This window comes from Notolepis coatsorum, assembly GCF_963971535.1.
Source record: "Notolepis coatsorum genome assembly, chromosome: 5".
NCBI classification, from domain to species: domain Eukaryota; kingdom Metazoa; phylum Chordata; class Actinopteri; order Aulopiformes; family Paralepididae; genus Notolepis; species Notolepis coatsorum.
Genome location: NC_140169.1, coordinates 71,046,794 through 71,059,415, shown reverse-complemented (window position 1 = coordinate 71,059,415; position 12,622 = coordinate 71,046,794). Strand labels below are relative to the sequence as shown.

The window sequence follows — 12,622 nt, the reverse complement described above, 5'->3', positions numbered from 1 at the left end:
AAATCCCATTCCGATTTTTTGTTTTCCTTGTCTAATAACAGTTTGATACACACTCAAAACATACAGTAAGTTCAAACAATAACAGACATTGAAAGCTGAAGAAGTTCTGAAAAAAGGGTGAAAAGCACTTGCTCACAGCACATGCTCTGACAATTACACAGCAATAACAACTACAAATACCCAGGCGGAGTGTTTCAGGCTTAAAAGGACTAGCTGATGAACATCCAATCTATCTGATTATGTGTATAGGTTTCGCCAACTGGGTTTAATTTAATCTAAAGAAAAATTGTAATCAGAGGTATGTTGCTAATTGAATCCTTATTTATTAAATCTTAGTTGAATGATTTTAAACCAATATTAAACCCATTTGAAGTTTAAGTTTAGTTTAAATCAAGATGATAGTATGTTCAAAAGCCATCAAATGAAGGAAAAAAGGCCAACTGCTGTTTAAAAAAAATAAAAAAATAAAAATAAAAACAGCTACACTGTAAGATTGCTCTTCTTTGCTGCCTGGCGTTAGCTAGCTAATGCTAATTTGTCAACTCATGGCGTGGCAGAGAAGCAGATATAATGTCTCCTCCTCCTTTTGAGAAATATCTTTCATCATCATCTCAAAGTCTTTTCCTCGACCAGTCCCAGAACGAACTGAACCGAAGCAAAAAAAAGAGCAATTTGAAGAGATCCTGAGCCAACAGAGCAACACGACACCACCCGGGACCGCTCCTCGCTGACGACTGGCCCCAGGTGGGGCCCAGGCCTCGTTATCACTCCGGCACCGACTAGCCTACCTGCCAGTTGATGAGACGAGTGGCTCTCGATGGGCTCTCCCACAGAGAGGGAGATCATGCCCCTCTTTAATCAAAGGCAGATATGGCACGCCTGAGGTGACAAAGCCATCAACACTGGTACTAATCCAACCTCTGCACATCTCCCTCTTTCATCAATCTCTCTGTGATGACATAATGGGGATTGATTATTTCCCTTGGCCAGCGTGAATGAATGTTGTCATCACAAAACCTTTTCGGGCTATAGCCTACAGTACTAACTAGTGTGGATGTCAAAATGTTTTCCTTCAGTGAAATTGAGCAGAATAGGGCTGCATGCATGCTTCTTCACTGACCATTTGTAGCTAATATAAATGGCATGCATGAAAAACTATTTTCCAGATTTTCCAGTAATCTTTTTTTCCGGTCATATTTTTTTTCTCTCTCTAAATATTTTTACTCAAACTAGGCCTAAAAGCTGGTATACTGGGGGGCTCCAGTAGCTCACCGCATATCTCGACGCTATTTCTGCGTCGGGGAATACCGTGCTGCGTCACGGATCTGGTTGACTCCGAGTTCGATTCCCGGACCCGCCGTCATTTGCCGAATGTCTTCCCCTGCTCTATATCCCGTTTCACCCTGTATCTGTCGGTCATGCTTGACCAGAAAAGCGATAAACGATAAAAAATGAAGTTTAAAAAAAAATAAAAAAAAAGCTGGTATACTATAATTGTATATATACGATATACAATTATAGTATACCAGCTTTTAGGCCTAGTTTGAGTAAAAATATTTAGAGAGAGAAAAAAAAGATTACTGGAAAAAAAGATTACTGGAAAATCTGGAAAATAGTTTTTCATGCATGCCATTTATATTAGCTACAAATGGTCAGTGAAGAAGCATCCATGCAGCCCTATTCTGCTCAATTTCACTGAAGGAAAACATTTTGACATCCACACTAGTTAGTACTGTATATATATACTATATATATATATGGATGAGAGACATGGCCATAAAACCAGGCAGCGTATGCTAAAATATTGTAGTATGTTTACCGAGGACATGTGCCACGAAGAAGATGGTTATGTAAAAGAGCTATGCAGTGGCGGCTGGCCACTAGGGGCGCTCGGGCGCCGACCCCCCTGGTTAACCCTGGTTAACCCTGGTTTTTTTATAAAAAAAATGTATAGCCCTATAAATAATATAAACATGTTTAAAATTAATAATATTTACTCATTTTAAGTATGTTTGTGTTTCCAATGCACAATATAACGTTAATATATCAAATATAAATAATCGTTTTCCTGAACAGGAAGTGACTCACTGTCTGATAGAGAATACGTTCCGTTACCGTAGCCACATTTCTCCTCGCCGCATTTCTCTCGGGCTAGACGCAATAGCGCTTTCATCGCTGTATCCGTCGCAGCCAACCAGTGCGTAACGCGCTGTGCGTTGAAATATGATGTATTATGATGGAACACTGGCGCGTTTTGAAGCGGTCTAAGCAAGAGGCGTCTATAATTTCCGTAACCGCATTTCTCGGAGACGCTCTCTGATTGGCCGACGCGGCGACGACAGTACTTTTCCGTAGCCGCATTTCTCGGTTTTGCTTAAAAGTGGACGATAGAACGCCAGGTAGTTTGCAGGATGTTCAATGCTGTGTGTTGTGATGCAGTCTCGAGTCTGGACAGTGGGCAGTGGATATACATCGACAACAGTCTGGGGGACAGTCAGTGGACATAGACTTTATCAAGCCCTCCGGCTGGACCACGTTTCAATTAAACAAAGTGAGTTCATTCTCTCTCTCTCTCTCTCTCTCTTAGCCACTCAGCGAATGCTAACTAACTAATGCTCTCTCTCTCTCTCTCTCTCTCTCTCTCTCTCTCTCTCTCTCTCTCTCTCTCTCTCTCTCTCTCTCTCTCTCTCTGGAGTGGAGTTTCGTTTGGATTGAAAATATGTGGATTATGGCTTGTTCAATATCGTCTATGTTTGAATGAATGAAAACTTTATTAACAGATTGCAGAATGGATGGGTACAATACAGTACAGCTCAATACACACAATTGTTAAGGGGATGCAGACCAGAGAAAGATGTTTCTCTTGTTTACTTCAGGGTCCCCCGTTTTCGATTCATATCGATAGTTTAATAGCTAGCCTTGGCTCGTTTAACAATATGCAAAATATGTGTACAGCCCTGTACTCATACTGAAGTTATTCTTGGTATATACTACTACACATACTAGGTCTGATTGTGTAACGAATCGATTCCACGTCGCGCTGTGTGTGAGAGAGAGAAATAGAGAGAAGGAGAGATAGAGGGGGATACTAATTAATTCCGCCCCCCCCGTGAAGAATTCACGAGCCGCCACTGGAGCTATGTTACCTTATAATATAAAGAATGTTAGTTCCAAGTATCCTTTTAAAACATTCACATTAAATGTACATTGCATTAAATGTAAATGTCAAAGGCTACTGAAAAACTGTGCTAAATTGTAGGTAGGTGTGGAGGTTTGTACCTCGTTATATGCTTGTTTTATTCTGTTACTATTTGTCTGATCTAACGGTTTTGTGGTAGTTTGCTATGGGTTTATTTTGTTAAAATGTTTGTTATGGGTTTATGTTGTTAATATGTTTGCTATGGGTTTATTTTGTTAATATGTTTGCTAGGGGTTTATGTTGTGATGTCATCCCCCCGGTCCTAATGGACCGGTCATTGGACTTGCAGCACCACTCATGAACATTACACCACTGCATTTGTGTTTATCTATGTTTATTAATTTGTTATCTGTGGTGCTCACTTGTTTGTTGTCTGTGTATCTGTTGTGCCCCATTGTCTAGTCTAGTGTATCCTCCCCCTGTTTCTGTATCCATGTGTTATTTAGTCTCCTCATGTTTCAGTATGTTACCCCAGGCTGTTTCAGTCTTTCCCACACAGCTGGGTCTTGTTTCCAATCACCCTCATGTGTCAATTAGTCTGTGTATATTAGTGTTGTTTGCCCTGCCCTCCTGTGCTCGATCATTGTTCATGTTACCCTCGTCCTGTGTGCTGTCAACCTTTTGTTTCTCCGTTTTGATCAGTGAGTCAGTTTTGTATTGTTTGCCACGTTAAAGTAAAGTGCTTATTACTTTCATCCACGACTCGTGCTTCATCTATTTTCATCCTGCACTAGCTCTCCTCGTGTTAAATCTGCATACCGGGTTCTACTCCTCTCTACCATCGACATGCCAGCGAAACGCTCCAGGAATCGTAACATTGTTAATTATGTTTGCTAGGGGTTGGTACAGTAATATGCTTTTCTTTTCATTGTTTGGGAGAGTTTGTGGGTGATAAGTGGTGAGGGGGGGGGGGGGGGGTATTTTATTATTTAAGTTTACCTGAATTGATTTTGTGGACCCAAGGATAATTATTAGCTGCCACCATTGTAGCTAAATAAATAAACAAATAAACAGATAAACAAATAAATAAACTGATGCGCTATACCTCACAATCAATCAATATCAATATCATATCAATACGATATGTCACAATCAAAGTACAATGATTGGAAAAGGTCACAGCCATTTACAACCTCATATTTAGGCAAATACACAGGTGTAGAGTACTTGAGTAATTGTACTTTGTTACAATACTTAAGTACTGTTTTGGGGGATTTGTACTTTACTCAAGTATTATTAGGTTTGCATACTTGTACTTTTACTCAATTACATTTCAGAGGGAAAAAAACATACTCTTTACTCCTTACATTTAAAATGCAGACCTACAAAGTACAAATCTCGCAGCTCCAACTATTTTAATTAGAATATTTGTTTCTCTAAATGGCACGTAGACACATACTGTAGAGATGAACTAGCTTGTGCAGCAACCTGGCGGTATGTAGCAAATGAGAAAATAAATTTCTTCTAGGATCCATTCAAAAGTCAGATGAACATCCAATCTATCTGATTATGGGTAGGTTGCACCAACTATAGGTTTAATTTAATCTCAAATTTGTTGTAATCAGAGATTAGTTAAACCAGTTTTAAAATGAGTAAATCCAGATTTAGAATTAACCGGAGGCTGGAGCTATGTTGCACAATTCAAATTGAATCCTTATTTTAGTAAATCGTAGTTTAATGATTTAACCAATATTAAACCCATTTTAATCTGTTTAAATCAGTTTGATAGTATGTTCTTGAAAAAGAAAATACATGCAATATTGGGTGCTTAGGCCAAACAAAAAGCCATCAGAAGAAGAAAAAAGGCAAACTACTGTTTAAATAAAATTAAAATTAAAAGTTGGTATGACCTAGCTAGATTGCTATTCTCTGCTACATGGTGTTCGCTAGCTAGCTAATTTGTCAATTTGTGGCTTGCCATAGAAGCCCAAATTTCTCCTCCTTTTCAGAAATATCTTTCATCATCATCTGAAAATGTGCACTGAGTCTGTCCCTCATTTATCTAATGTTGCTCTAAAGTTTGGGGTCAAACAGAATTAAGATTCATCTAGGTTTGGAGGAAAAAACTAAACTGAGATTTGATTAAAGAGAGGTTTAAATTAGGGATGCTCGATATTGGCTTTTTTACCGATACCGATATACCGATATTGTCCAACTCTTAATTTCCGATACCGATATCAAACGATATCAACCGATACCGATATATGCAGGGTTCCCCCCCCCCCCCAAAAAAAGTTGAATAATTTCAGGTAATTAACATTACATATCTCTTGTTGTGGAATTAACACAACATTATGCATACTTTTGACAATAAATAAAATCTGAATTTGTTCTTACTTGCTTGCCTGGGTAAATAAAGGTTATAGAAATGTAAATTCTTTAATTTTTTTTTTGTAAACCGATACAGATATTTTCCGATATCACATTTTAATGCCGATATAGGCCGATAATATCAGTAGGCCGATAATATCGGACATCCCTAGTTTAAATCTAATACTGCTTTGTTTTATATTAACTTTAAAATATAATGTAACAAAATTAAATGATAAATGATCATTTAATCCAATTTAAATCCGGGTTGGTGAAATACTTTTTTCCAAACATTGTTTGCTAGGATTTGGTGTTGGGGGTATCTTTACTTGTTTCTTGGACATTCATGTAGCATATAAGTCAATATATCTCTCATTTAATAATATCCTGACAAGGTATTATGTCATTATGGACTTTAGCATATGTGTATTCTTATGGTAGTACTAATAAAAAAAACATACAATACATGCAAGTGGCAGGTAAAGAGAGTATGTGGGACTGTACCCAGTATCAACATGTTCTTTTGTCATGAATTTTCAAGCACTCAATGATGATTTTATTTCCCATACTGATTCATGTGTACCAAATGTTCCATATACATTTACATTACATGACCCCTCACTATAGACCTCTCACTATAGACCCCTCACTATAGACCCCTCACTATAGACCCCTCACTATAGACTCCTCACTATAGACCCCTCACTATAGACCTCTCACTATAAACCCCTCACTATAGACGTCTCACTATAGACCTCTCACTATAGACCTTGCCAATTATTTTTTACATATTTTTTATTTTACCTCCATATAGAGAGAGTGATCTGCAATCTGCTTGGGTTGGGGTGCAATTCCTAACAGGCTCAACCATATGGATAAAAGTTCCCATATTATGTGCATTACACAAACTAAAAACAGATATTACATTACATTACACAAACTAAAAACAGATATTACATTACATTACACAAACTAAAATGTTACATTACACCCACACACAGTGGCGTTTTTATATGTCACTTTAAAAAGAAAAAGAAAAGCTGGATCCGTAACATTGTCCAACCAATCCTCCTGGTTTTCATGTTCAAGCACCGCCGGCGGCGGCCTGTCATCATCGCGGTCTGCCTCAGAGTCAGAGTCATTCGTGTTGGTGTTGGGGCTGGGCTGTGGAGATGCGGCGGGCGTATATGAACAGGTGGCAGCCACTGGTGGTGGTGGCCCAGCTGAACTAGAGGCTGCCGCTGCCTCTTCTCTGTCGCTAGCATCAATAATAATAACGTTAGCATTCTCGTCCTCTCTGCCCGCGGAGCCTGGCTCAGCCTCTTTAACGTTGCTGCTACTACTAGTGCTAGCCTGGAGTGCAGCCTGATCTTGTTCATGAGGAATATATATATCTCAAGAGAACCTATCTGTTTGTATTCACAGCTAACATGTACACATGATCGACATAAGTATAATACTAGGCATGCCTGTAGGGAAACGTTCACACTGCTACTACCAAAAACCAATGCAGCAAAGAAAACTGTGTTATATAGAGCCATGTCATATTGGAATAAACTGCCAGTACATCTTACTCAGATAACCAGTAAGATAAGTTTTAAAAATAATTTGAAAAGAGCATTGAGAGAAAAAGAAATTAGTTTACATTAAAGAAAAACACAGATACTGTAGTTTACACTGTAAAGATATGACTGTCTGAGAGTTTAATCCCTTTTATTGTATTTTCTGTGATCTGATACTCTGTTTGTGTACTGTAATGCTATTTGGAAATATTTTTATATTTTTATATGTAGGAATATTGGAATATATTTTTAAATGTATGCTACTATAATGTTATGTATGTATGTACTGTTTTTGTTGTGTGTGGACCCCAGGAAGACTAGTTGTTGCTGCGGTGATGACTAATGGGGATCCGTAATAAAGATAAAGATAAAGCCAGGGGGCTATCCTCCTCCTTACCTGACAGGGTGAAAAAAGTAGAGATAGTCGGTATGCTTTGCCGAAGTAACGCGCTCTTTCTGTCCCTTTCCTGTTTAGATTTTAACTTAGTAGCTCCGCTTTCCCACTGTTTAACTTTTTTATCCATGTTTTTTGAGTCTCATATGATCATACAGTACTACTCGAGTCTTAGCCTACTTGATCAACTTGCAAGGGCAATTCTCGCGGTCAGTGGTCACCTGACCTGACCTGACAGTGACCCCTGGACCTGGACGTCAGTGTCACGTAGACTCAACGTCTCTCACCCCTCATTATCAAACAATCAATCATATTTTTATTTGCAATACAATTTTTTTTATAAAAATAGATAGAGAAGAGATGAGATGATACTAGTAGTCACTATAGATGCTGTGAAAGTAAACGCTGGATGAGGATCTGATTATATATATTTTATTTCGTATTTCTTTTATTTTTTTTACTAGTGTGTAGTGGAGGCCCCTAGTCACTAGGGGGAGCTCGATGATATCCGCTATCAGCACCGGCGTGTCTCTGCTGTCTGTCATGAATAATGATCCCAATCTGCCTCATTCGTGTCGGGGCTGCGTCTATTCTTTTACCAACGGATTTCCAGTTCCGCGTTCGCGTTCTGCGATCTGATTGGCCACTGACGTTTCTGGTGCGATCTGATTGGCCACTGACGTTTCTTAGGCAACTCTTTCGAAGTTGGTTATGGTTAGAGTATGGAATCAGGGCTGGTGTTCTATCGCCCTGCTCTAAGACAAACTCTAACCTTAACCAACTTCGAAAGAGTGCCTAAGCTTAACCGGTGAAAGAAAGAGGCGTCACACGATTGGCGCTACCAGAAACGTCAGTGGCCAATCAGAGCGCAGAACGCGAACGCGGAACTGGAAATCCGTTGGTAAAAGTATTCAGGCGTCGGGGCTGGGATGTGGAGATTTTTTTTATTGCTGTTTTTACCTCAAACGGAAAACCTCAAACTCTTATGAAGAGGAGAAAAAATACTCAAGATTAGCCACTTGCAGACGGCAGGGTGTGACGTACTGTATATTTTAGTTGATGAAATATTTTTGTTGACTAAATATTTTAGTTGATGAAATATGTTTTCATTTCAGTCACAGTATGACATCGATTTCCAAAATAAGAAAAAAAAATTAAATAAAATGTGGGGCCTCTAGCGACGAGGGGCCTCCAATTTTTTTTTAAATAAAAGTCAAAAAAAAAGAAACAAATATTTGGGGCCTCTAGTGACGAGGGGCCTCAAAAAAAATTAAATAAAAGTAAAAAAAAGAATTATTATAATTTGGGGCCTCTAGTGACGAGGGGCCTCCAATAGGCCTCGAGTGACGAGGGGCATCCACATTTTTTTTGAATAAAAGTAAAACATTATTTTTTTTTTTTTTTTTTTTGGAGGCCCCTCATCACTAGAAGCCCACGGGCCGCGGCCCGGACGGCCCGGTCGTTAATCCGGCCCTGCATGCATTATGCAGCAGCTTAGGCCACAGCGCTGAATCTTCATGTTCTCGGCTACAGTCCACCTGTCACTGCTCTGGTCGTAGCGCTCCACGTTGGAGATGGTGGTGAAGTCATTGAAGCCTCCGACCACGAAGAGCAGGTTGTCCAACACACCGATGCCAAAGCTGATGCGGGGGGTGAGCATGGCGGGCAGGGCGTGCCAGGAGTCAGTCAAGGGGCTGTAGGCCTCCGCGCTACGCAGGTCGTTTTCACCGTCAAACCCTCCCAACTGAGGACAGGACACATGAGAGGAATGTTTTAGTGTGTGACTCAGGCAGGCAGGCACACACTGTATTAATCCACTTAGGGAAATGAGGGCGTCACAGCAGCATTGCAAGTCAAATGATACATATCTATAAAAAGATCTAGTATAAATGTGCACCTACCACATAGACTTGTCCTCCATACGCAGCCACTCCCACCCCGATACGCCTGCTGCTCATGGGGGCGATCAGAGTCCACTGGTTGGTGTCTGGGCTGTAGCACTCAGCTGTGAGCAGACACTCCGCCCCGTTGTCGCCACCACAGATGTAAACCTGTAATAATAAGAAAGAATATTCTAATTTAGTTTATATATTCCATTTTTATTTCATTCTACTTTAATTGTCTGTTAATGTTGATGCACCAAAGGACCCAGACACATTTTTTGTTTGTGCAAGCTTACTTGGCAATAAAGACATTTATGATTTCTGATCTAACGTTCCTTGTGTTCATCTACCACCCTGTGTCCCTCAGTTCCACCCACCTTGCCGTGGAGGGCTGCTGCCCCTGCGTCGCGCCTGTGCTCCAGCATGGGTGAGATCAGTGTCCACTGGTTGGTTTCAGGCTTGTAGCGCTCGGCGGTGTTCAGTACCATGTGTCCGTCGAACCCTCCCATGGCGTAGATACACCCGTCCAACGCGACCACGCTGATGTAACAGCGGCGTGAGTGCATGGGAGCCGCCTGCAGCCAGCTGCGAGTGACAGGGTTGAACCTGCTCACACTGTTCAAATACTCTCTGCCGTTTTTTCCACCGACGCAGTAGACCAGACCGCGGAGATAAGCGGTGCCGTGGTAGGCCCGGGGAGTCTCCAGCTCAACGCTCACGTCCATCCATCCACCGGCTCGGATATCGTAAGCCTCCATGCATGGCTCGATTATCGTAAGCCTCTGAGGACTCCAGCCTCCGATGGCCAATAGGACCTCCCGGCGCAGGCGTGGGCGGGTCAGGGGGTTTGGGAGCCTGTCAGAGCCAGGGGGGTTCAGGACGCTGAGGATGAGGGGCCTGCAGTCATGGCTGTCCCTCACCACAGGGTTGTTCTGGATGTTGTTCAGGACGTAGTCAGTCCTCATCAAGCCCATGCGAACCTGGGAAGAGACAAGCAGAGAGCGGGTACAACTTAGACAGCGGTTGTAGACGGTTTCACTGGAATTCTGTTGCTAGGGAAGTTTGGACCCAAATGTTTGAGAACCACTGTACTAGGGAACCTAGTGTTGTTTTAATGTAATGCACAGTAATACAATTAGTTACCTTGGGCAGCAGCAAATGGATGTGTGTTTTACGCTCCTCATGGGAGTGGTCGATCCAACGGAGGATGGCCTCAAACACCGTCTCCTCGTTCTTCACGTTCAGGTCATCCCTCTCGATGATGTCCACCAGTTGCTGCAGGGGCAGCTCCACAAACTCCTCTGAGACGTGCAGCATCTCCTCAAAGTGGCACACGATGAAGAGATGGGCCTTGCGCCTCAGGTCGGGGCAGTAGTAGATGTCCGCAAACCTCCAGATGCAGACACAGTTTTCCAGAGACAGCTGGCCCTCTAGGAAGTCACAGCATGCTCCTTTTATGCCAGTGACGAGAAGCTGGTCTGCAGCCACCAGAAGCTCTTCCACGTTCTCTGCTGTCACCGGCACAAAGCGTGTGTAGGCGTACTCTATGATGAGCTGCATCATACCGGGGGACACCCCAGGGATAGTGTAGACTGCTTTCTCTGAGTCGCTCCAGCGAGTGAAGAGGGTTCTGTGGGATGCAGAGTATAGATATATCTGATGAGTAAACAGTAACCAACATTCTGTCCTGTGTACTAATATATTTTCAGTGTAGAAGTATAGTATATCTTTACAGTAGAAGTACAGTATAGTCTCTGTTTACAGTAGAAGTACAATGTAGGGTATTTTCACAGAAGCATAAGGTCTTTTCACAATAGAAGTATAGTATATTTTCATAGTACATAGTAATAGTAATGTTATATATTATAATATAATGTAATATAATAATAAAGTATAATATATTTAGCTCCCATTTGAATAATATAGATATTATGTTTAAAAACATGACATTCTTTAGAAGTCTTAAAAATACATATTTTTAATTTAAAATAAATGTAAAATAATAATAACATTATTTATAGGGATGCACCAAATATTTGGCCACCAAAAATTATCGGCCGAAAAATGGTTAAAAGGGCAAATAAATAATAAAATAGGCAATAAAATAGCTAAATTAGATAGTAAACAATAAGAAAACATGTAATAACACTAAAATAAGACATTAAAAAAGAACAAATAAAAGTATTTAAAGAAAATACATGAAATGATAACAATGATAATAAAATATTTAAGTAAAAATAATAGAAATAAAGAAAAATAAGACAATAAAATAAAGATAATAATTAATTACAGTATAGTATCTTTTTACTAACCAAGCTAATCTGAACCAAGCTAAACTTACCTGAAATAGTCGCTGCAGCCACACAGGAGGACCTTGTGGGCGTTAAACTCAGTGCTGTTGACTTTAATAACCACATCACAGAACCTTCCCTCCAGATGCAGGTCATTAAGGATTGTACAGGACATGGCACCTGTTTCCTTTTCCATGTGGTGATTTTAAAATTGTATCTACAGAATATATTCAAGCTTACAGACAAGTAGCCGGAAACAACAAGTGAGCTCTTCACTTGTCTACAGAGATCTGAAATCTTCTGAGAGAATTGTTGAACAGATACACAAATGTTCTAGAATGTTTGATTATGACATCATACTGTGACATCACAAATGTTCTAGAATGTTTGATTATGACATCATACTGTGACATCACAAATGTTCTAGAACAGGGGTTCCCAAACTTTTTCAGCTCGAGACCCAAAAGAGAAATTTGGTGTTTCCCCAGGACCCAAACTTACAAAAATACATCATGAATTGCCATAACATACATTTATAAACTACTGATAAAGAACACAACAAACCATGTGTAGACACCTGAATATGTCTAACAATAATTCAATGTGTCTAACGTTAATTCCTTGCATTCTCTGTGTTCGCGATGACGTTGTGTAACTTGCTGACCCCTCTTGATCCTCCATATCCTAACATTGACACTTAATAATGGGACATGATACAGGTACCGCCAGGGGGAGCTGGTGGAGACGTTGGGCAGGGGGACACAGGTGAAGAAGGATGGGCTCAGGGCGCGGCGCCTGCGGCAGAACTCCCTCTTCATCGCTTTCCAGAGAAGCAAGAGGTCGCTTGGAGCTGGAGCTCCGGACATTAAGCATGCGGAATATAAACCCAGTCACGAGGCGGGTTAGTAATGGAATATGCGATAGCTTAGCTTCCAGTTAATGCTAAAGAGACATTGTGAATGAAGAAGCAGACGTGTTACTGC

General features: G+C 40.7%; 1 protein-coding gene across 1 annotated transcript; it reads right to left on the bottom strand.

The window, feature by feature from the left end:
• Positions 1-538: 538 nt before the first annotated feature.
• LOC311228233 (uncharacterized protein) lies at positions 539-10,908 on the bottom strand (the record flags this gene model as incomplete). Its single annotated transcript, XM_084314142.1, has 7 exons — positions 539-645; positions 789-852; positions 9,033-9,200; positions 9,367-9,516; positions 9,726-9,914; positions 10,269-10,328; positions 10,843-10,908. The coding sequence occupies 7 exons, from the start codon at positions 10,906-10,908 to the stop codon at positions 539-541; spliced, it is 804 nt and encodes a 267-aa protein (XP_084170268.1).
• Positions 10,909-12,622: the final 1,714 nt, after the last annotated feature.